At 38.8% G+C, this 25,880-nt stretch overlaps 1 protein-coding gene across 11 annotated transcripts in view; it reads left to right on the top strand.

Moving 5' to 3' along the window:
- SATB2 (SATB homeobox 2) overlaps positions 1-25,880 on the top strand; it is a 209,590-nt gene that overhangs the window by 84,030 nt on the left and 99,680 nt on the right. For all 11 annotated transcript variants that reach the window (XM_021076069.1, XM_021076076.1, XM_021076074.1 and 8 more), the window contains 3 exons: positions 9,062-9,188; positions 10,317-10,440; positions 23,049-23,151. In XM_021076069.1, coding sequence (XP_020931728.1) covers positions 9,062-9,188; positions 10,317-10,440; positions 23,049-23,151 — 354 coding nt within the window. The remainder of the gene's footprint in view (positions 1-9,061; positions 9,189-10,316; positions 10,441-23,048; positions 23,152-25,880) is intronic.

Genomic DNA, 25,880 nt, shown 5'->3' with positions numbered 1-25,880 from the left:
CCTTAAGATCAGATATTATGTAACCTTAAATTATAGGAAACAGAATACGCCTGAAGGACAATTCTGGAGTATATAATTGGGAGCATGCAGTTGATAGAATTTCCAAGGGTGCTGAGCCCAGCGACAGGGCACCTGGAAAGCTAGATCTGAAGGAAAACTTGTTGCAACATTTGAACTTCCATCTGAAAAGAATACATATAATTAATTATGATGGGAACTATGTGCACAACTGTCTTTTTAGGTCTTTAATGGATACTTCTCCCCCCAGAGGATGCAGAAACACTGGCTGAACATAAGTTATGAAGAGCATCTGCTAGAATATAGCAAAGCATGTTTAAAAGAGTATACATTTTCCCCTGTGTCTTTGATTATTGAAAATACTTTAGGGGGACAAGTGCTAGAGGAAACTCTCTTTATGTGAATGTATTTCTGAAGAGAAAGGAGGAGAAATTTGTGTTACCTGCCAAAATTAATCATTTAATTTGTGAAACTCAGATAATGATTAAACTGAGAACAATAATAAGAAAATATATACCAGATGAAATAGTTTTTAACCAGTGGCAGAAGCTTAGAACTGATCCCAAATAATTTCTCATAATGCTTTTCTTTCTCATTTGTCCTATTCCCCCATGTAATAGTTTTAAATGGCACTCTTATGAAATAAATAACTAAACACTAACCATGTTTTTTTCATATCCTGACCAATATTTTGGCTGTTTTTCAGAAGAATTGGAATTTTGAAAATTAAATAAAGGTTTCTAAAATACTAACTTCAGAAAGTTTTATTTAATTTGTGGAATAATTTTGTTCTCTCTGTCTGTTTTTTTTTTTTTTTTTCCAATAAGGTCTTTATTAATTTAGTCTAGTTACTTAGTGCTTATATTAAATAATCTAATAAAAGTCAGAGTTATAACATAACGCTTCCCAAATGTGAAGCAGCATCTATTACATGAGACAAAATCTTTATGCTGCAAAATATAAAAACCATGTATAGAATTACAAGGCACCAAATGGTACTGTATATATATTTTTAAGTAGAACGTTTATATAGCATAAGGGAGTAGTCTGCTCAAGAAAAGATTGGCAGACAGCTATGTATCACTATAGTTTATTCAGAAAGTGCTCTAAAATTCATATTTCAGGGTTTTTTTTGTTTTTTTGTTTTTGGTTTTTTTTTTTTTTTTTTTTTTTTTTTTGTCGGGCCACTCCCGCTGCATATGGAGGTTCCCAGGCGAGGGGTTGAATCGGAGCTGTAGCCACCGGCCTACACCACAGCCACAGCAATGTGGGATCCTTAACCCACTGCGCCAGGCCAGGGATTGACCTCGCAACCTCATGGTTCCTAGGCGGATTCGTTAACCACTGAGCCACGATGGGAACTCCCCTATTTCAGTTTTTTAATGCTAGTAATACTCCTGATGATAATGTCTTCTGATACAGATATGAGTTAAGGATTAGTTTTCTAAAGAGTAAAAACCTACTTTGTATTTGTCAATCATACCTGAATTGTTGCAAGTAAAGCTTTGTGTGTGTGTGTGTGTATTTTTAGATAAATTCATTTAGCAGTACAGGCTAAATATTTATTCTGACTTGTTGAAGTATTTATCTTTGTCCAGTGTTTTCTTTTGTATTATTATAAATACAGGATGAAGTGTATTGTAGGTTCCTAGATAAGTGTGCTTTGAGGTGTGATTAATTTGTGTAAGTTGTGTAATGACACTTGAATATGTCGAATGCTAGAAGAATGCTATGTAATTTACCATTTCTTTTACCTTAGTTCAAGACATTTGAAAGACAGATAGTCTTAAAAATCAAAGCTGAAGGTGTAGGAGAGTTTCAGTGAGTTCAGTACTGGGGTACTGTTAAGCTGTGTATTAAAAAGGAAAATATGTACACTTCAAAAACCGTTTTTGTCTTGCCTTTTTTCTCTTTCCTCATTGAAAAGTCATTCCTACCACAGGTTTAACAATAATAACTACAATTTATGCCTTTATGCTGCTACAATTTGATGATATACCACAGTCAGGCCACAGGTTAGAAACACAGGCTGAGTTATTATATACTGCTGGGTAGTGATTTCCTGTGAACTGATTTATGGATAAATAATTCTATGTTCTTATTATATAGGACAGACAGTTTTTAATTCCTTTAACAAAGCATAGCTGAACAGCAGAAAATTATATGCTATAGCATAGGGACACGACCACTCTGAGGAGGATAAACAGATGCAATCAATGTCATGAGAGTTCTCCTATTTTTAAAAGGGGCCTCATCAGCACTTGGTGTATTGTGGAAATAATACCACTAACCAGAAGCCCCAAGGCTTAGCTACTCTGATGCTGGTTTTTTGTTTTTTTTTTTGTTTTTTTTTTTTTTTTAGTGATACTCTTTTGTGGAGATCTCTTCCAGGGAGTTATAAAATATATAAACCCTAGCCTTTAGATATGGAAGCTAATGTCTCATTATTTTCCCCAGGCTGAGTTTTGATTTTGCTTTGGAAATTAATGTTAAAATGCACCTGGAATAAAAGAAAATTATTCATTGAGCTGTTCTATAGGAATACTGCTGATAGCTTGCTGGGTTCCTATATCTGTCTCACAGATTGATTTGGGGACTTTGTTCTATAATATGCCTGTATACCTATTTTATCAGCATCTATCTCTATGTCACCACAAAGTGAGAATTATTCTCTTGTACTTTATAGATGATCTGTTGCAGGCCTTCGTAAATATTTCTTATATTTGAGGTACAGGGGGCAAAAGCTATCATTTTGGTTCACTTTAAGAATGATTTCACTTTGCTCAGTATTTAGCAATAGTACATACTACTCAATTGTGAGCTCCATAATTACAGGGATGGGGTGTATTGGGTTATCTTTGCATCTTAGTGACTTATGCTGGAGACACAAAAGGAAAAGTGTTGAATAAATGAATGATTAGTGCTTGGTACAAGCCCTTTTGATGTGTTATTGGTCATATTGTGCTATCAGCACATTTTATTTTATCCTCAGAAATGATCAACTTACTAAAGACTTGAATTAAATATTGATGAACTGTAATGTGTATTATCATCACTCTTGTTTTACATAATTAGAGGTAAATAATACTAAGGATATGAATTATGCATCTACCGAGAAGAGTATTTGGTTTCTTTGAGATAGGTTATAAACTGGTAAAAATAACAAATATGTATGGGCACGAGCAACTATTGATATTTCTTTTTTGTGATAAGTCCACTTTTTGGCAGAATACTGCATTGAGTGAAAAACTGGTTTCCATTATGGCCTTCTTTTAATTTTAGACAAAAATTGCCTCCATTCCCAGCCTAATTTTATGTCACTAATGGGAAATTTACCTACAATTGCATTTTGTTATTTTGTCTAAAGGCATTACACGAAGAGTGGATTGGACCTCTCTATTTTAGTGAACAGATTTGTCTGGATATAAACAATTTTATTGATATTATGCTCAATTCAATCATGTTAACATTTGTATAAATAAACGCCCATAATTTGCGACTCAAAGACCTTGAAACTGAATCTGTAATAGTCCTCAGCACCAGGCATTTTGTAAATGTTTGCAGATGATAAATTCTTTGCAAATAGGAAAGATGATTTGGGAAACAATGTTTATGTCTGAAATGGCACTGTTGTGGGAGACAGTTTTTTCCAAAGGAGTCTCTAGTGTAGCTGGCTCTTCAGGGCCTGCCACCTGTTTGCTCATTGGTCTCATATGTCCCTTTGTTTAGCATTAAATGTCAAGACCCTGACCCATGCATGACCATTTGGTTGGGCATTAGCCCATGGGCAGAGCTGAGTAGAAAGGGTGTTGGTCCATTAGTAAGAAAACTTGTCAGATGAAGCCCAGGGTCTAGTCCTGGCTGTCACTACTGATGTCCTTGAAAATTCACTCTTCTCTAAACTTCACCTCACTTTCTCTGCTCTCCTCATGAGGGTGAACTAGTGGTTTGGAAAAAAAAAAAACACTTTGTAAATTGTAAAGTAAGTTCCTTATAAGCTGCACAACCACGAGTATTTATTGTGTATCTGTTCAGAGAAAGGGATTATTGCAAGCTGGGTTGATCTGGGTTGGAATTGTTCTTGTGGCAGAATCTGAAGAATGTGTACAGTTTCTAGAGGTGGATGAGTGGGATCAGTACACCAGACAGAGTGAGAGTGTGTTATATATTCAGAGAAGAATTAGAAATTGCCATTTATTGAGCATGTATGGTGTGCCTGGCTGGGCTCAGGGTGTGTGTGTGTGTGTGTGCGCATAGAGAGAGAGAGCATGCACTATCTGATTTAATCACCAGCTGTTTTCATTGAGATTTCTCCAGCACTGCGAGTCAGATCTCCCTAGAGGGCACATAGTCTGTTCTTCAGTCTTTGTCCTCCTTCATTGTATTGTAGCATTTGTTGGGTCTGTATCCTTTCTTAGAGTTAACCAGGAAGAGGGTGTTATGGTTGTAGTTAGATAGACCCATTTGGATTATTTCAGTTTTTCTCCCCTCAGAATGCTTCCCCCTTTTAATCCACCTGAATTCCGGTACAGGGTCATCACCCCAAAGTGTTGCTTTGATGGTGTTACATCTGTACCCAAGAACTTTATTTTCTCCCATCGTTTACTGAGCCAATCATTTATTGTATGCCAGTCCCACTGCTGCATTCTCGTTCTCATTTTAAGTCTCAAGAGTAGGCACTGTTATTATCCCCATTTTACAGATAATGGAAACTAAACCACTTGCCCAAAGTCTTGCAGCTGACAAGCAGAGAACACTGGATATGAACTCACCTCTGAGTCCAGGCCTTGCTCTTGACCTCTGACCCATAGAGTGTTCTACTAAGTTAGGCATTCAGGGCCTTCCAGACTTGGAACCAGGCCTTTTTCCAGTCTTCTCTTCTCATGTGCCTCACGCTTGAACCCATATGACTTGTAGGCTACTAAGAAGAGCAAGTGCATGTATTTAAAATGAATCCTGGCTCTGTTATTTCCTAGCAATGTTACTTAAGGTAACCCAACCCTGCTGACTCCATTGCCTCATGAAAAGAATTGAAAATAGATATCTAGGGGTGAAGTTCTGATGGAGAAATTAGGGGTACACTTTCAGTACATTTGATGGTGCAGAAAAATGAGACATGGAGGGGAAGAGGAGTGTTGTGATGTTTTTGTTAGTTTTAAAGTAGGGAAAATCTGAACCTACTGATGGGTAGCAGGAAAGGAGACACTGCAGAGCAAGGATATAAGACCCGAATGGAGCAGGGGCGGGGGTGGGGGAGTGGAGACAGGGGAGGGGGGACAGAAGGAGGGGCATAATTGACACACAGTCCTCTGTGATTTAAAACAATGAGGGCCTCTTATAGGCACTTGACCAAATTAAAGATTCAATGATAGTAATGTTAACCTGGAGTAAATATTTTTGAAATAAATTGCCCATGTCTTCCTTTTAAGAAGCATTAAAGAATGTCTAGATAATTACCATAAAAGATTAATTGTTGAGATTAATGATATCCAGGCTCTGTACTAAGAGCTTTATGTTTCATCTGCACAATATTCCTGTGAGGTCAGTGCTTTTATTGTTCCATTTTACAGATGAGAGGATGGAGGTGTGGAGAAATTAAGTAACTTGCTGTAGTTATAGGGTTAGTGAGTGGAGGAGCCACGGTATGAACAGAGGCATTTTGACTTGGAAACTGGCCTTCTTAGTCACTGTGGTATGCTGCTTCCCAATTTGATTTCCTCAATTGACACTTGATTCTAGCCCAAATGCTATTTTTGCCAGTTTTATATCATGGAAGGAGGACTTTATTTATGGAAGGTATTTCCAAAGAGGGCTAATACATTAGACAGAGACCTTGTTTGGAGGAAAGGGTTGTTTAAAAGTGTTACTCTGGAGTTCCTGTCTTGGCTCAGTGGTTAACGAACCCAACTAGTATCCATGAGGAGGTGGATTTGAATCCTGGCCTTGCTCAGTGGGTTAAGGATCTGGCATTGCTGTGAGCTGTGGTGTAGGTCTCAGACGTGGCTTGGATCCCACGTTGCTGTGGCTGTGTAGTAGGCTGGTGGCTCTAGCTCCGATTAGACCCCCTAGCCTGGGAACCTTCATATGCCATGGGTTCAGCCCTAAAAAGACAAAAAAACACCAAAACAAGCAAACAAAAAAACTCCCTGCCAGGCTGGAGGAGAGCCTTCTGGACATCGCTGTCCCAGCAGATCTTGCACCCACAGACCTTGTTAGATAGCTGAGCAAAGAGCATTGACTTCTAGGATCAGGCAGGTTAGTCAATATGGTACGAAAAAGAAAAAGCACACGCCACTTCCCACTGCCTGAAAATAACGTGTGTCACAGTTCTCTTGCAAGATATAGAAACCAACCTGGAGCAGCTGCTCTAAGGCATTAAGTGTTGGGAAGACACCTGTGTGTGTCTAATTCCAGCCCAAACAAGTCTCCTTCCGGCTCATCAGGGCGGGGAGAGAATTTATCTACATGGAGATTACTGCTTCCCATAGAGTGAGGTGTCTTTCATTCCCTGTAGAGACTCCTCCCCCTCCACCTTTTTTAAAAATTGAGGCATAGTTTACATACAGTAAAATACATGCATATTAAGTATTCAGTTACATGGACTTTGACAACTATTACACCCCTGCAACCACCAGCCCAAACTAGAAAATCCCCTTTATGTCTCTTTCCAGTCATGCCCCTGCCATGTGGAGGTAACCACATTCTGACCTCTCTTCGCATAGCTTAGTCTTACCTGTTCTTGTATTTTATTTTATTTTGTCTCTTTTTTTGTCTTTTTTGCCTTTTCTAGGGCCGCTCCTGCAGCATATGGAGGTTCCCAGGCTAGGGGTTGAATGGAATCTGTAGCCGCCGGCCCACGCCACAGCCACAGCAACTCGGGATCCGAGCTGCGTCTGCAACCTACACCACAGCCCACGGCAACGCCGGATCCTTAACCCACTGAGCAAGGCCAGGGATCGAACCCACAACCTCATGGTTCCTAGTTGGGTTCGTTAACCACTGAGCCACGACAGGAACTCCATGTTCTTGTATTTTATATAAATGAAAGCATTCGAGGATATTCTGTTGTGTCTGCTGCATTGTGGGGTATTTTTACATTGACACCCTTCTCAGTGATAGAAAGGGATGAACAGTGACACACACAACAGCATGGATGAACCGCCTCTAGAGCATTGTGCATTAAAGTTTATAGGATTCATTTACTTCATGCTACCCTCGTATTCTTAGTAACCAAGATGACCCACCAAATGCTTCTACTTGTTTATGACAGTGTGCAGTTGCTGACTTCATTTTTTTTCCTCTGATCCCTTATAATAAAATAGCATCTTTAGAGGATGGTCAATCTATACTCTACTCATGGGTTATCATGATAGTTGGTTTTGGTATCTTTTTAGTACTTTCCAATGTCAGAAGGCACAAAGGAAGTAGGGAAGCAGACTCATCCTTTCCTGGATGGCTGTCCAGTGGGCCCTGGATGCTCATTTCATGACTGTTACATGCTGTGTGCTGTGCACTTTTCATTGTCATGAGAGAGAATGTTAGGAAAACTATCCCCACAAGAAAACAGCTTTTCTTGGCAAGTGAAATATGACTTAAGGAGCCAGAACTAGAGACATACGGTAGTATGAATGAGAGCTGTGTTACTTTATTGGATCTGAGTCCAGGCACTATTTATACTGCAGCATATTCAGCACCAGATTGTTAAATCTTAATACTGAAACAGTGCATCATTTTAATATTTTTGTTCTGTTTATTCCCTGTTTTCAAGCATTATGTCAAGCATTGCGCATTCATTGATTTCATCTTGGACAGGACGTGCCCTGACCAGAAAGTTCATTTCCTATTATTGGAATTTCACCCCATAGCTATAAATCAGCATTTTGTGAAGCTTTTAAAAGTTCACTTGGGTATTACAAGTGTTCTTTCTCTTTGATGGTAAAATATATATTTTTTGAAAGAACAGTGTAGTTGGACTCACCTGTATTGTCCAAAAATAAAAATGCTGTTTCTGTTCTATCACTAAAACATAACTGTTTTTGATGTGTGACAATTTCTGACATCATAGGGACCACTGGATTTTTCATAGCATCCAAATAAAATGTTTGCTACTCTGTGTTGTTCGCGAAATGGGTTTCTCCTTATTTTTCTTCACTGATATTATGTGTGCCCTGTGTACTGGGTAAGATGGGTCCATCTTGTGGATAACGTAGCATATTCAGCACATGTTGCTGAAGCTGTCTCATGAATATGCCCAACTTTGATCAGGATTTTTATTCTCCCTCCACTGTCATGTGTATTTACCATACATCGCAGGAAACCCACAGGGAAAGGGTCCTATTGTCACTGTAAAAAGAGCTGAGGAATAAAAAAAAAAAAACAACAAAACCCTGAAGTTGAAAGCATTTCTGCTATTTCTGATCTGTGGTCAATCCCTGTGCTGTGGAAACCAGCCCCTCTGCCTGGTGGAGGAGAATCTGGAAGTGCACTCTCACGGCTTCTTCAGCTCCAAATTCTCTTCACACTGCAGATCGCACCACCATCAGGATGTGACTGTGTGTGTGCCGAGCCCACACACAGGAATTTTCTTGTACAATTCAAAACCTAATCTTATATTTACTTAAGACTTGCTTTTTTTTTTTTTTTTTTTTTTTTTTCGGTCTATGAAATCAGCAGTTCGGTATATTTAGCATCAGTCTTAAGTTAGAATGTGAAACAAGACTTTGGGGGAAGGAAGTATCCGTATGGTTTTCTAAGTAATTTAAGAAACAGGAAAACATAAAAAAAAAAAAACAAAAAAACAAAAAAACAAAAAAAAACAACCCCTGATTGTCCATGATTAAACCTCATCCTTTCATTCTCATCTTCCTGTGTCGTTAACTCAATTGTCAGCCAGAAAAAAATAGGCTATTGCACTGGGTTGTAAAATATCTCTGAGTGGGCCTTGAATGTTGACTATTGGGTGACCTTCTTAACATTGAACAAACAATGGGAAGGTTTAATAAATAGCAGATATGTGTTTATTGTGTTTTTCTTCCCTGTGCAGGAATAATCAAGCTGGGGAGGTGGAACCCTCTCCCCCTCAGTTATGTGACAGACGCACCCGACGCGACAGTGGCCGACATGCTACAAGATGTCTATCACGTTGTGACGTTGAAAATCCAATTGCAAAGGTGGGTATCTCTGCACATCTGCCCTTCCTTACTCTCAGAGCTGCTCTGTCTGATGATCATCCAGTCATTATGGAGATTGGCTCATCCTGCCTTTGTTAATTTCTCGACTTTGCATGAAATGGAAAAAAAAAAAGAAAAAAGAGGAGGGAAGGAGGGGCCCTTCCCCAGGCATCTTTATAGTCCACATTCCAACTGTTTTATGTTTTGTTTTCAGAAGCAGTGAAGTGGTAACCTAGGGGAAGCTTGATAAATCATTAAAAATCTGCAGCCCTTAAAGGGGAACTTTCCACAACCCCTAATTTAATGAGTCCTCTGGTTAAATGCTTAGCACTTAGTATTTGAAGAATAAACACCTCTGCTCTTTCAGGCTTGTGTTGTCAGGGGTGAGTTTGGTGCCTGTGTAACGGGCATACCAGGAAGGCCCTGGCACAGGGTGTCTCCTGCTTTCTTCTCTGGTGGCCTGCAGAAGTTTGGGAATGATTTTTTTTTTTTTCCAGATACAGTTTCCAGAACAAATTATGCCCCTAAAATATCTAGAGGTTCTCTGCAGAGTCCTATAAAGTGTCTGCAAGTTGTGTGATTTAAGGAATGTTGTCCTTTAAGATTTTTGAATTTATCCCTTTGGGAGAGTTTAATTAGGAACCTACCATTCCCATCCTTGTCTAGGAAATGCTTTAATGACCTTTTTCTAGTAATTTTTTTAGTTAGGGAAGTAACATCTCTGGATTGTCCTGTGAGGGAGAAGGGTAGGCCTTCAAATCCGATGAAATATTTTTTTACTTTTGACCTTAGGAATGTCCAATAATTACATTTTAATTGATTAAATTAATCACACTACCCATGGCATTTCTTTCAGCAGAGTGGAGGAATCATATTTTAAAAAACCGGCATTTCCTCAAGTTCAAACTGACAATTTTTCTCAGGCTAGTGTGATAACCAACTTAAAGAGACCCTGTTTGGCTTCATCAGGGTCCTGGAGAAGCATTTTGCTCCCCTGCCCTCATTTTGGCCCGCATTTGACCCTGTTCCTTGGTGGTTCTCCTGATGCTGGCTCAGGACCCCGGGGGTGACTGCTGTGCTCTGCATTGTTAGGGTTTGCATGTCATTCATCCTTGCTCTGTTTTCCAGTTGTTCGAAGTTGGAAGACTTGCCTGCGGAGCAGTGGAACCATGCCACGGTCCGCAATGCCTTAAAGGAACTGCTCAAAGAGATGAACCAGAGCACACTAGCCAAAGAATGCCCGCTCTCCCAGGTCAGTGTTTGCAGGAGGAACGAAGAAGCCATGACTGGGCTCAGACAGCTTCTTTTATTTCTAGTCACATTATATTTAGGAGGTTGTGGTGCTTTTTGTTGTAGAGTAGAACATATCACTTAGGGAGCTTAAAACATCTCACACAGACTTTAACATTTCACATATGTCACAGGAGATAGGTATCAGTGTGTCCAGAAAACAAGGTTCAGAGAAGCACTTTACCTGCCTAAGCTTACTCAGCTGGTTAAGTGACAGGTTGAAACCCCAGTTCAGACCTCCCTTGCCAAAGCTCAGGCTCCAAATCATCATTGTATTACTTGGTCGGTAAAATAAGTCAGCCGTGCCAAACCCATCTTAGTTTTTTTATTTTTAAATTTTTTTAAATTTTTTTGTCTTTTGTCTTTTTTTAGGGCCGCACCAGTGGCATATGGAAGTTCCCAGGCTAGGGGTATAATCGGGCTGTGGTATAATCGGCCAGCCTACGCCACAGCCACAGCAACATGGGATCTGAGCCACGTCTGCGACCTACACCACAGCTCACTGCAACGCCGGATCCTTAACCCACTGAGCAAGGCCAGGGATCAAACTCGAAACCTCATGGTTCCTAGTTGGATTCTTTAACCACTGAGCCATGACGGGAACTCCTTAGTTTATTTATTTATGGAAGCTTTTCTGGGGCCAGCAGAGAGAGATGATCTTTTGCATTGTACATATTTGTAGAGATTTTGTAGTGCATTCACCATGTGAAAATGCATTATGAGAAAAAAATGATACTCCATTTTTACTGAACTCATCATAAATTAAAACAAGACACAAAAATAAGAGATTGAAAACATCACAGGGAGGGGTAGCAGAAGAAAGAGCTTCTGTTTCCATTTGTGTTCATGGGTGAGGGCTCCACTTTTTCTAATGATAATATGTTGGTGGTGATAGGCAGTGACTCAAAACTGCTATGAAAGGAACTCAGGTTGACCTTCTTTAAAGCCATGAATAGAAATCCATTTTCTGCTGTGAGTTGCTACACTTGATTTAAGACAATAGACTGATAACATGTCTGTCAAGTCCAAGAGAAGATGACACGGACCACAGAAGCTTGATGTGTCCTGAGCTGTGTTCTAGGAAAACAGAGTCTTTGGGGGAAGCAGGAAGCCTAGTGGTGAAGAGCTTGCATTGTCGAATCAGACTTGGATGCAGATTCTGGCTTACAAGCCTCTGTGACCTCATCTTTATAAGCCTACTTCTTTGTAAGCAAAACCAGTAATAGTTCTTAGTCAAGTAATGAGGGATGAGATAGATCATGTAAATTCTTGGCCTGGTACTTGGCATACAATGATACACACATAAGCAGTTCCAGCTATTATTGTTGAGACATGATATTTTTGGTGTGAACTGAATATTTTTTATATGTATCTTGGAGAGTATTTTTGAATTTAGAGTTTCTGAGACAATGTCTACCATTAATATTTTTGCATGAAAAAGAAGGCATGTACCTGAGTGGTGGGAAGCTAGATAGAAAGGGACGGTAGTGTTTCTTGACTAATCAGTCATGTCCCCGCTCTTGTGCTTGCAGCCTTCACACAGGCCATTTCAATACCTACCTGGAGGTACGTCTTTAGGGGCTGAAGCTTGTTGCTAGAGTTTTGATTTATTCCAATGTGATTGCTTCTGAAGTTCTAAAAAGAAGTATTTTGGAATATTCCAATCATATATGGCATATGATTTACATATACTAGATAAAAACAATTTAGGAAAAAAATTTCAATCAGTTCTACGTTTTACAATTAGTCACAATTAATTTTCTCTTGAATTCACGTGGAATCAAAATGGGCTATGCCTGGAAGTGGACAAGCTCCTGACCTAATTATCACCAATTCAGAATTTTATCCAAGGCTTTGGAGGCCAATGGAAATTTGGTCAAAATGGATCAAATGATGATGATTAGGTTTGGTGATAACTATAAAATGTGACCGGAGAGATAGCATGAGCAGAAAGAACCCACATTAGGAGCTGAGAGCCCTGAGCTCTAAGCTTAGTTCTGTTATGCCAAATGTATGATCCTAGGCAAGCCACCCACTCTCAGAGCCTCATTTAACTAGAAACTGGGCATGATTGGATCTGCATAGTTCATATAATTTGCAGGGTTGTCTTGAGGTTCAAATGAGAGCATCTTTGCCCAGGCTATAAAAGTTCTCACTTGCTCACCTAGTTGCCCAACCCCAAAACTTAATTCCCTATCATTGTTATATTTGATACTATGGATTCTACCAAGTCCGTATCTAAAATCTCCCTCCTTTGTGCCATTGCCTTGTTTAGACTTTCAACACCTCATATGAAATATTTTAAGTCATCCTGCGTCATAATCTTTCTCCTGCCACCTGCTTCTCCAACACTAACATTGTGCCATTTCCACGTCTGCCAGCCTGTAGGAAGTGCAGATCGCGTGGCCCAGCCTATGAGAATTGGCATATGCCATATCTAGCCTGATTTCCCATCAGTCACCTCCTCCTTTCGCCTCCATCGGCTCTGTGCGCCAAACACAGGGAATCAATTGTTTTGAAACATTTAACACTGTTCAGATTTCACCAAAATATTCCTGAGGGTGGGAGTAACCTAACTAGTACCCTCAGCATATCGAGTCTAACAAAGAAACTTTTTCTGTTATTTTTAAAATTCACGCAAAGTATGTATTCTATTCTATATATGATTCTGATGTTTTAAAAAATGCCATAAAATTTGCTTTACCTGTTAAATTATTAACCTCCCCCCCTCCCCCTGAGACTAGTCTTCCAGGGAGGTGTACCATGTTAATCTCTGGCTTTGGTGGTCCCCCACACACAATGCTGGTGACCTCAGAACCCTTCAGTGTGACACTAGCTTGCTTTTGCTATGTGATTTCCCCTGGCCAGCATGCACTGCTCTCTTTTGCTTGATGAAATCTTCCAAATTCCAGCTAGAACGTCACTGCTGGTAAAGAACCCTGACCTTCTGGTTACAGTAGTTGCTTCTGCTCTGAGTAGCCTGCCATAGCACTTATCAGCCTGTTGTCAGTGTTATCTGCCATTCTCATCACTTAATGGACTGCCCACAATAGCAGAAGTCATCTCTCATCTCTTATCTTCATGTCCTCTGCATTCAGCACAATGTCTATCTTTTATGTAGTTGTTAGTCTGATGCACAAGTTCTAAACTTTGGCCCAGTTGACCTTTGGAGCTGGATATTCTTTGTGGTGGGGGGCTGTTCTGTGTATTACAGGATGGGTAACAACATCCTTGACCTCTACCCACTAGATGCCAATAGCGCATCATTTCCCCCCCTCCCCACTTGTGACAACCAGAAAGTCTCCAGACATTCCCAAATGTCCAATGAGGGGAGGAAAATCACTCTTGGTTGAGAGCCATTGCTCTAATATATTTAATGAATTCAATATTACAGTGCTTTAGTAAGTTTTATAAATGTAGGGTTGGGTTTTATTATTTTTATGATGCTCTTCTTAGTTCTAAAATGTTTTGAATGAGAAACAGTGAAGACAGTGTTCTGGTAGTTGATGCCCAGTGCATTTTCAATGAAACAGGGGCTCAGTTCTCTTGCTTAGATATGGGGGAGATCTGATTTAGGCTTCTGGTATGCTATGTGATTATGGAAAATCTCACTGGGATCATCCTTCTCAGCCTGCATGGACATGTGCTGTGTTCACCTGCATTAATCCTATGGCTATTAGCCTGAAACCTTTTATATTATTTACTTAAATTGCATAGCTAGATTGCATTTCAGTAAGCTCACTCATTTTGTTAGTGGTTTTTATAGAACAGGTGCATTCTTTTTTTTTTTTTTTTTCGGAAGTTCAACCTGTGTAATGTGAATGAATTTTCATTCTAAGAAGGTGAAACAGTTAATTAAAATATGTATTTTACCAGCTTTAGTGGAGTCCCAGTTAAGAGTCAGGTACTTTACAGTGGGCTGGGGATACAGTGGTGAAGAGGAGAGAGAGATTAAGCTTTCAGTTTAGGAAGAAAAGAGTGGAACACCCAGTTCTCCTTACAGAGGGGAAAGGTAGCTTATTGGGCTATTTAAAATAGACTCAGTTCATGAGTAAAAGATGCCTGGTTTTGAAATAATTCTCCCTTATCACCCCCAGGCCAAACCATATTAGGTATTTCCTCACTTAAGTTTGGCAATTGCATAAAGGAATGATTCAGTGGCTAGTATATATATATATATTTTAACATCCCCATGGTTTACATTTTAAAAGAGCAGCCTTGAAGGCAGAAGGAAAGAGTGGGAAAGTCCATACAAGGGCAACAATTGTAGACCGAGGCATATGTATTTAATGGGAGGGAAGTCATGGTTTTGCTGTTCTCTGTCTGGCCAGATGCTTGGAAAGTATAGGTTGTGTTTGTGTGTCTGTATTTATTTTTGATTTCACCTTTCAAAATGTGTTTAAGTACTGACAGCCTCTTCCTTTTCCTCTGATGTCCCCCTGAGTCACCACTTCCAGACTCTTCCAACAGCCACATTGTCTTGTCTCAAGCATCCTAATTTAGTATGACTTAGGCACACGGCTCCCTTATTAAATGGTCTCTAACTGTTCCAATTTGAAAACATCATGAACACATCTTTCTGCGGCTTACTTTTTTTTTTTTTTTTTTTTTTTTACTGGAGGAAGAGTTAAAAGACAAAACCCAGGTCCTCATTAAAGTAAGAAGAGCTAACAGTACCCATGTTGACCACCTCATAGGTTATGATGATCAAATGAAACAGCAGCGTGCAAATGCCTATACCTTCCAGGGTCCCCTTGCCTCCCCTTCTGACATTATCCATGCAACTCTTAGACATGGTTTAAAATTTTTTTTGTGGTAAGAATACATAACATGAGGCTTATTATTTTAATAATTTTTAAGTTTAAAATTTTTACAATTTTACAATTAATTTACAATTTAATTGTAAATTTTAATTTTACTATTTGGTGGCACTAATTGCATTCACAATATTGTAGAACAATCACCCCCATCTATTTCCAAGACTTTTCATCACTCTGTAACCATTAAGCAGTGATTACCTATTCTTCTCTCCTCCTATAATCCCTGGTAACCTCTATGCTCTTTTCTGTCTCTATGGATTTGCTTATTCTAGATGTCATAGAATATTTGTCCTTTTGTGCTGGCTTATGTCACTTAGCATATAGATATGTTTTTAGAGTGGCTCTGTCTCTTGCCCCTAGTTGAAGTTTTATTGCCAAATATTTGAGGAATAAGAGGACTGATGGAAGTTACTGAACTGTGAAAATGTTATTAGATTTCCCAAATCATGGTGAAATAGTGTTTATGTGGTCTTTTAAAGACATAGACTGTAGGATAATGATTTTGTAATCTAAGAAAATCTTGCCCATTTTAGGATCATTAAAGGACCAACTTAAATGTACAATATGCCAGAATAACCAGGCAGTGAAATCAGGCAGCCAGTTGGCTCCATTGAAAAGAACATATTGATCACGTGTTCATCTACAGGCAAGTGGGTGATCAACTGCCTGGACCAGTATTGTCTTAATCAGTTGCTAACCGTCTGTTTCATTTAATCTTAAATTCATGTATATAGTGGAGATGCGTCCTGTCTCGTGTCAACCAAGTGGAACCTGTCTGTTTCAGTTATTTTCATGCAAGGTTGTTTTAGTTCACAGCCCTACCTCATGAACTCTTGTTGAAGGAGGCTCACAAGTGACAGCTTCAGAATAATTCCCATCCTGGTGATTGTGATGACTGTCTGAAATGGAAGTTAGAGAGTTGGCATTCTCTGGCCTGCTGTGCAGATAACCTCTCTGAATCCTCACAGCCTCCGGGGCAGGGATCAGTACTGCCCTTCCTGGGGGTCCTCCCATCAGACAAGGAAGCGTCAGGCAGAGAGGCTCTCACATCCAGTCTGGTCAGACTCCACAGCCCGGAGGAAGTGATTTTTTCAACTAGAATGGCAAAAGCTTTTAGTTCTGTTAGTATGACTCAGAAATGGGATGGAGGATAGTAGAAGACGGCCAAATGACATTCATTTTTCATGATAAAGTTATTCCTCCAAATCATTTTTTTCCCTTTACTATATCCTAAATTGGAATATTACAATAGTCTCATGTTTAATATGCTATTTAGCATATCAAAAAGCAGAATGACCAAGCTGAAAACAAGCAAAGAATGAGTATATCATTCATTGCCTGCATCAAGCTCTGATCTCCGTGTTAAGGTAGAAGGGGCGGCTTTGAGAGGCCAGGTTCTCCCCACCATCTTGCTCAGGTAGGGTAACCATTCACTTTGGTTTGAGAACATTCTTTTTTGCAGTGAGTGTATAATGGATCTGCAGCTTTGCTATTCTTGGTACAATGTTGCTGTTCTACCAGATCTCACTAAGCCAGAGAAAGCAGTGAAAGATTTCCAGTTGTTTTATCTTTCTTTTTTGGGGAGGAGGAAAAGGGGATGCTCAGATCTCTGTCTTCCCAAGTATATTGTACAAATCAACGTAACCTGTTTATTGTTTATTATTTTGCTTTTCCTATTAAGCTTTAAATTGCCTTTAGGGTCCTTAACTTTCTCTGATTCTAAACTCCTTAATGAACTCATATAAGGGGGGATAACTTTGGGGCTTTTTTTTTTTTGTCTTTTTTTAGGGCCACGCTTACGGCACATGGAGGTTCCCAGGCTAAGGGTCTTACTGGAGCTATAGCTGCCAGCCTACGCTAGAGCCACAGCAATGTCAGATTGGAGCCACATCTGTAACCTACACCACAGCTCTTGGCAACGCCAGATCCTTAACCCACTGAGAGAGGCCAGGGAATTGAACCCGCAAACTGATGGTTACTAGTCAGGTTTGTTAACCATGACGGGAACTCCATTTTGTTTGTTTGTTTTTTTTTTTTTTTGGTCACCTTGTTTCTTGTTTTGTCTAAAGAATTGGTTGCAGTACCCGCTTTGAGCTTGTGCTAGCTGGTGGAGATGGTGGAGAATACTTCCTTCCTTTCATCATTTTCCCTTCTCAAGAGACCCATGAAATAGTGTAGTCTGGTTGTCGTGTCTCTTTGTGGTGCGTTCCACTGCTATTTGACTTTGGACAAGATGGTTGTTCATTCCAAGTTTCCGGGACCTCGGTTTGAAAAATGGAGCCATCCTTATAACAAGAAAATAAAAAACAAAGAGAGTTTAAAATTTGTCTCAGGAAGCTAAAAGAAAATTCATTTTTCTTAGCTAAAATTTCTACCTAGCCATAATAAGTATTAATAACAGTGCTATGATATTCTCTTGCAGTGGGCTTAGAGTAAATTCAAATTAGCTGATAAACTTTGAAGTAACTAATTCTGATATAGTCTGATTCCTCAAATAGTTTACTTTGTTAAAAAAAACTTGCAAATATAAGTGGTAGATGTGTCAATGACTGCAAGAAAAGAAACTTAAGATTTTGATCCCCTGTATACAGTCTTCATCTTTAAAATTCGTTGATTGATTATAGAGAAGTATGAAATTTTCAAAAAATTTTCTGTAGTTGGGAAGACATCTTAAACCTTCCTATTTATTTCAATCCATAATATTTTTAATAACATAGTTTTGTCTACAGTCACTGTCAGTTGTGCTGTTTATGCTGTGACTAAGTGCCCAAAAGGGCTGCCTCAGTGCCCATCACACACATGTCTTCCCCCTTTCTTTCTCACAACCCCACCACCATGCAAAGTGGAGCACACTTAGTAAGTACAGAGTCATTTTATTAGTCACTTAATATCCTTCTATTTAATTATAACATAGATATTAATGTTTACTGAGACATAGTCCTTTTGTTTAAGTGTTGAATATAATAATACACATATCTTTTGGGTTACTTGTGCCAGTATTATTTTATACTAACATGGATACTAAGAAATTACTTGTATTCTGGATTAAAAAACCGGATTCAGATCTTGTTCAGTTATCAAAAAGCTGTGAATGTTCTAAAAGCACAATTGTATGGTTACTCTAGAATGCCTGGAAAACAAAAAAGAGCAATGAGGACTGCAAAATTATATATGTATTTTTAAAAGCAGTGAATGGAAATTAGATAGTTTTTGGCAGGGTGGTAGGTGGGAGAGATTTTTAATCATTACTCATCCCATTTTGCGGCAACTATATCTCATCAGGTCTAAGATGCTCTTGACTGGAAGATACATCCCAATTTCAGTGACTTGAAAGTCCCTTGGTATCCTAGGAGATTGGCTCTAGATACCTACATCCTCAGATTCTCAAGTCCCTTGTATAAAATAACAGAGTATTTGCATGTAACCTATGCATATCCTTCCATATACTTTAATTTAGAGTTATCTCTAACTTAAATGCCATGTTAATAGTTCCTGGGGTATGTGCGGCAAATTCAACTTTTGCTTTTTGGAGCTTTCTGGAGGTTTTTTTCCCAAATATTTTCAATCCACAGTTATTTGAATCTCTAGATACAGAACCTCTGGATGTGGAGGGATGGCTGTATTTTTAAAATGTGACTACAGAATGGATGAAATGTGGTAAATGCAGATTCTCTGTGCCCCAGGACCTCTAGAGAACACCGTTCCTTGTAGAGTAAAGGTCAGCATGGGCTGGGTCTGTGTTAGCCCCTTTCAGTTTTGTTTATAATGAATTAAGTTTTGATGTTTTTAAAATAAATTGATGCTAACATTAATATGTCCTTGTATTCAAAGTATTCCAATTAGGCCTGGTGATTCAGACTCATGCTATGAGAATTTATCAGTCTAATGTAGGGTTAGAGAATGTTCATATTTAAAACTGGAGTAATAAGACATAACATGACCTTTCATATAAAATATCCTCAAGATGTACCTCTTCTGGTTTTTTTTAATTATTATTTATTTATTTATTTATTTGTCTTTTTAGGGTCGCACTCACGGCATATGAAGGTTCCCAGACTACGGGTCGAATCAGAGCTGTAGCCACTGGCCTACACCACAGCCACAGCAACACCAGATCTGAGCTGTGTCTGCAACTTACACCACAGCTGGTGGCAATGCCAGATCCTCTACCCACTGAGCAAGGCCTAGAACTGAACCTGCATCCTCATAGATGTTAGTTAGATTTGTTTCCGCTGAGCCATGATGGGAACTCCACCTCTTCTGTTTTTAAAGCTCTCTCAGATTGAATTATAAAAATTTGCATCAGTATCAGTAAAGCTATTTTAAGGGTCAACTAAGTGTAAGGACCTGCAGGGAATTAATGTGAATAAAATGTGCCACAAGTTTGAAGAAACCCTTCTGGTGACTAAAGTTTCTCATATTCTAGGAAACTGTCTTTATTTGCTACTCAGTTCCTTTGCTCAGTTCCTAGCTTAAACCAATTTATTTTTTGTTCTGTGGTCAGTAGAATTAGAAACACATTTATAATAATATGGAGAAGAGAACAAATCGGATTGAATCTCTGGGTAGCCAACTTTTTTTCCCCCATTACCTTATTATTATTTTATGTTTCAGCAGTGCAGCATTTATTGTTCACCCATTTCACTTACCGCACCCTCAATCCTCTTCCCCTGTGGTAACCACTAATCTGAACTTGAATCTATGAGTTTGTTTTTATTTGTTTTATTGTTTTTAGAGTCCACATGAGTGAAATACAGCATTTGTGTTTCTCTGAGTTATTTCACTTAGCATAATACCTTTAAGGTCCATCCATGTTCTTGCAAATGGCAGGCTTCCATTCTGTTTTATGGCCAAGTAATATTCCAGTGTATACCATGTCTGCCAACTCCTCCTTTTTAAATGAATGTGAACCTGACTCTAGCATAAGACCATTTGGTGAAAAAGCTAATAACATCCCATTAACATGAGAGTGTTAATGAGGATGCATCTGGAGCAAAGACAAAGTAAGGGAGACCAAGGAGTGAGGGAAATGTGGATTATCTGGGGCCAGAGTGATATGGGTTTCTGTCCTGGTCTTATGGGCCAGGAGGAGTTGAGGGGCAGTTCCAGACAATACTTGGAACATTTTGCATTTTAATCTGCTTTGTAGACCATTTCGCACTGAAGGGTTTAGGTCTGACTCCTGCCATGGCTATGTATCTTATGCCTTTCCAGAGTGTAGCATTCATACAAACAACATAGAGAGATGACAAGTACATTTGCAGTTTTTCACATACACCAGAGTGGCCGGTGCATCTGTTATTAGGCTGCTTTCCTATTAAATTTTTCATTATTATGATATTGCAGTTTGGCATTTTAAAATTTCATCTTTGTCCCTTTTCATCTGTTATGTTTTAGTGACTCAGATATCCCACATCAGAACTGTGTTAGATACAAGGGAGAGGGAAAGAAAGAAAGAAAGAGACATAGTCATGGTCCTCAAGGGTCTTACAGACTGGGACAAAGAGAAAAATCTCAGCCCAGGGAAGGAAGGAACTAGTCCAGCTAGCCAGGAGACTTCTTTACTCCTTTGTCAGTAACAGACAGTATGGAGGTACCTTAGAAAATTGTGCATAGAACTACCATAGGACCCAGCAATCCCACTCTTGCGCATGTATCCGGCCAAAACATGCACCTGCATGTTCATTACAGCACTATTCACAATAGCCAAGACATGGAATCAACCCAAATGTCCACTGATAGATGAGTGGATCAGGAAGATGTGGTATATATACACAATGGAATACTACTCGGCCATCAAAAAAGGACAAAATAATGTCATTTGCAGCAACAGGGATGGAACTAGAGACTCTCATTCTGAGTGAAGTATGTCAGAAAGAGAAAGACCAATACCATATGATGTCACTTATATCTGGAATCTAATTTATAGCACAAAGGAACCTTTCCACAGAAAAGAAAATCATGGACTTGGAGAATAGACTTGTGGTTGCCAAGGGGGAAGGGGAGGGGGTGGGAGGGACTGGGAGCTTAGGGTAAATAGATGCAGAACGTTGCCTTTGGGATGGATTAGCAATGGCATCTTGCTGTGTAGCACTGGGAACTCTGTCTAGTCGATTATGATGGAACACATGAGAAAAAAGAATGTATACATGTATGTGTAACTGGGTCACCATGCTGTGCAGTAGGAAAAAAAAATATATATATATATATAAAGAAATAAAAAAAAAATAATAGCAGACAAAGCAGAACCCTGCCTCAGGAGCTTAGGATTCCATTGATTCTCTGAGGTAGCAGGCAAGGCTCCTAAAGTTCTGTGATACACTCAGGTGATACCAGCTCTTTGTGTTTCCAGGGCTGTGTTCAGATTCTCAGATGAAAAGAGTTCTCCTTACTCTCTCCTCTCAGAGAACAGAATTGTCATTTAGAGATCAGCGACTGCCGGGAGGCTAGCCATTTGCTATGGAGAAAGGACTAAAGAGGTTTCTGTGAATTGAATTAGGACCCCCTTCCTCCCATCAGTACTGCAGAGTAATTAAAAAGAGAGGGAGTCTGTGGGCTCACAGAGGGACCTGTCTTAAAATGGGAGTCTGTGCAGGACTGTCTGCTGGCATTGGAACCTTCTGGTAAATAACTTGCCAATGCCTTGATTTATTGTTATCCTCTTTATCTTAACTACTTTGTTGAAAGGCCATTAGAAGTTCTAAGATTTCGTTCAACTGCTCCATATCAGAGGATACCTTTTTTAAGAAAGATGAGATTTCAAGACAGGATGTAAAACCTTATGTAGGTCATTTGGATCTCTGGACTTATTTATGTCCATATGACAGAATTTGCAGAAATAAAATCTATATATAAAACATACACAAGTACAGGTACTATCACAGTCATTCGGGTATAAGTTAACATCTGCCACGAATCTTGGTCCAAGCATGCCATATTGACTGAAAACATATCTCTGAATGAAATTTAATTCAAGGTGCGCAGTTAGAATTTTTAATTTTTCACTGTTAAGTCAGGCTGTGCTCCCCTTCTCTTTCCTTTTAACTGCAATTACAAACGAATCAGCTAAGGGGTTGACCTGAGGAGAGAGAGGAGGATGAAGGGCAAGAAGGAATCAGGTACTTAAGGACTCAAAGTCTTCGCTTTGATTCATTTTTGGATGAAACACAGTACAAGTGTTATGTTTAGTTTCCCCAGGTCTAAAATAGCACTGTTAATTTTTTCATTTGGTGAATTTTCATAACAAGTGCTAATCACACGTTTCTATAAATTATATTAATTTAACTTATTTCCCTAAATGTTGTTCTGCACTGTGTAGCACGGATGTTCTCAGATTTTTGGCTGTGTAAGCTTGTTGCAGTTGGAAGCGGAACAGAAACATCTGAAAAGCATTATTTGGAATACAGATGCAGGAGCATCTGATCTCACCTTTTGCTCGGGTTCCTAAATCCCAAATCGCAACTGTCCTTTCTCTTTGCATTCAGTCTGGATGCCTGGCCCACCCTGCACTTTTGACATTATCCCAGGGTTGGATTTTTGGAGAATGCACTATCCTCATACAAGTTAGAGGAATAGTAAATGTCAGTAATCGAGGTCAATAGTTTAGTTTGCAGGAGTGTGACTATTTCAGATTTAAAAGACAAAGGAGATTGGTGTGTACTATAGTGTGCCTTTTTTTTTGTCCCTAAAGAGATATACTCGTACTCACATTTATGGAAGAATAACTGTTTTGTTTTGTTTTTCTTTACAGAGTATGATTTCATCCATTGTAAATAGCACGTATTATGCCAACGTATCAGCAACCAAGTGCCAGGAGTTTGGGAGATGGTATAAGAAGTACAAAAAGATTAAAGGTAAACTGACTTTTATTTTTGAAGCCTGTTTTCTTAGGTCAATGTGTTGTTGATTCTTGGGAGCTTATGCTAATTGAGATATAATTACTAATAAATTTTTTTGTAACTTTTGTAAAGATAGGATTCTTTTTTTATTGAGGTATAGGTGATGTGCAATATTGTGTTAGTTTTTAGGTGTACTGAAAAGTGATTCAGTTGTATATTTATTTTTCAAAAAAACACTGCAGGTTATTATAAGATAGTGAATATAGTTCCCAGTGCAGTACAGTAAATCCTTGTTGTTTATCTATTTTCTATATAGTGCTGTATATCTGTTAATTCTGTACTCCTAATTTATCCACCTCCCCTTCCTCTTTGGTAACTGTAAATTTGTTTTCTATGTCTGAGTCTGTTTTTGTTTTGTAAATAAGTTCATTTGTATTTTCTTTAGATTCCACATATAAATCATATAATATTTGTCTTTCTGTAACTTATTTCACTCAGTATAATGATCTCTAAGTCCATCCATGCTGCTGCAAATAGCAATATTTCCTCCTTTTTTGTGACTAATATTCTATTGTTCGTATATACCACATCTTCTTTCTCCATTCATCATAAGCTGATGGGCACTTAGATTGCTTCTGTGTTTTGGATGTTATAAATAGCACTGCTGTGAACATTGGGGTGCAAGGCAGAATTCTTAATATTTTCATCAAGAGATCCAAATTGGCTCCCTTTAAAACTAAGATGGTTGAACTAAAGTAAAATTCTTAGCATAACGTATGAAGTTTATAGTTTTCACAAGAGATGTTTGTGAAGGCTGAGATCTTTAGGAATGTTTTGAAGTGGTATATTTTAGTAGGCATGTCTATTTAAAAGACTCAATCAGGAGTTCCCATTGTGGCTCAGTGGAAACTAATCTGACTAGTATCCATGAGGATGTGGGTTTGATTCCTGGCCTCGCTCCATGGGTCGGGGATCCAGTGTTGCCGTGAGCTTTGGTGTGTGTCACAGGCATGGCTCAGATCCCTGTTGCCGTGGCTGTGGCTAGGCCAGCACCATAGCTCTGATTCGACCCCTAGCCTGGGAACTTCCATATGCTAACGGGTGTGGCCCTAAAAAGCAAAAAAAGATAAAAGGCTCAATCAGTCATATGCTATCACTTATATGTGGAATATAAAAAAAGGATACAATGAACTTATTTGCAGAACAGAAACTCACAGACTTTGAAAACTCATGAGTACCAAAGAAGACAGAGTGGTGGGGGGAGGGATGGGCTAGGGGTTTGGGATGGAAGTGTAAAATTAGGTTGTGATGATGGTTGTACAACTATAAATATAATAAAATTCCATAAAAAAAGAAAAAAAGGCTCAATCAATAAAAGCAGTCATTCTAGTTTAAATCAGCAGTCATTGTTGAAGTACCAGTTAACAAACTGAAATGATTGTGTGGTATCAGGAAATCTTTGGCCAGAAGTTAAGTTTTGATGTATTTACTTGGAGACAATTCCAGAGCAGTGGTTAAAGCAAAGGGACTCAGACCACAAGACAGGCTTGTATTCAAATCTTTGTCTTCTGTTTGCTAGCTGTGTGAGCTTGAACAAGTTATTTAACTTCACCAAGACTTAATCTCCTCATCTGAAAATTGGAAGTAATAAAAGTAAGTCACTGGCTAGCAGTGAGGACTAAATATGTTAAGACCTTCACAAAGTAACCTCTTAATATACAATAGCTATAATACTGTAACAGTAATTAATAGTGATAGTTGTACTAGCAGTAGCGTATTATATATGGAATTATATCTGGTCCTGAATATACAATTCACCTCTATAATAAATGGCATACTATCTAGGCCATCCAGCCCTTTAAATATGTCCTGATATTTTGCCTTTGCAAATTTATCAATGTTGGAAAAATTCTGTTGTTCTCACTTCAGTTTAAATGCTATTCAATTCAAATGAATACCCTGAGGGGGCTTGGGGAGTTTTTAGTAACTTAACAGGTTGGTGTTTGAGGGTCTTTCTAGTCCATATTTTGCATGATTATGCCATCATCCATCATGCTTTAATATAGACGTGCAGAGCCTTGCTGAAGGTTCACTGCCCCTGTCTGAGAGGGTTAAATAAGAATGTTTGGTAGGCAGGTAAAAGTAAAGGATGAATTTACTTGTTTGTACTACTGCAGTTTCCTCCAGGGAGACAATGTGGAAGTAATGCCTCTTGGCTGTTGAGTATTTGGGAGTTTGTTTACAAGGTTACCTTTTGAGGAAATGAGCTTTATTTGCATCAGTGGCACATTTCTGATTACAAAGGAATGAGAGCATTTTATGCTAAGTACACAATTTATAAGAAAAGTCAAGATGGTGAACTACCAGGAGGAATTAAGTTCACTGAAAATTGAATTAAGCTCCATTCCTTTTCAGCGTATTCTGAAATTCTTAGGATCCTCTGGTTTCTGGTGTTAGCACTTACTTTAGAGTGTTATTAATATTAACTCTTGTGCAGGATAAGACGAATAACTTTCTCATTACAAGACATGATTGTGTGGTTCAGAAGTGTTTCTTTTCTGTAAGTGTTGCCTCTAAGTTTTTCTTTGAAAATCGTATTGTTCAAGTGCTTGAACAATATCCTCTTTGGCTAAAAAAATCAAAAGAATCATGCAGCGTCAAGGTCATTTGTTAGATCCCATTTACTTGCTGTTACAAGAGAAAGGAAGTGAGTGTCCTCTTTTAATAGTCAGGAGTATAATTCC

This window comes from Sus scrofa, chromosome 15 (assembly GCF_000003025.6).
Source record: "Sus scrofa isolate TJ Tabasco breed Duroc chromosome 15, Sscrofa11.1, whole genome shotgun sequence".
Lineage (NCBI taxonomy): Eukaryota > Metazoa > Chordata > Mammalia > Artiodactyla > Suidae > Sus > Sus scrofa.
This window is presented reverse-complemented; position numbering and strand designations above follow the sequence as displayed.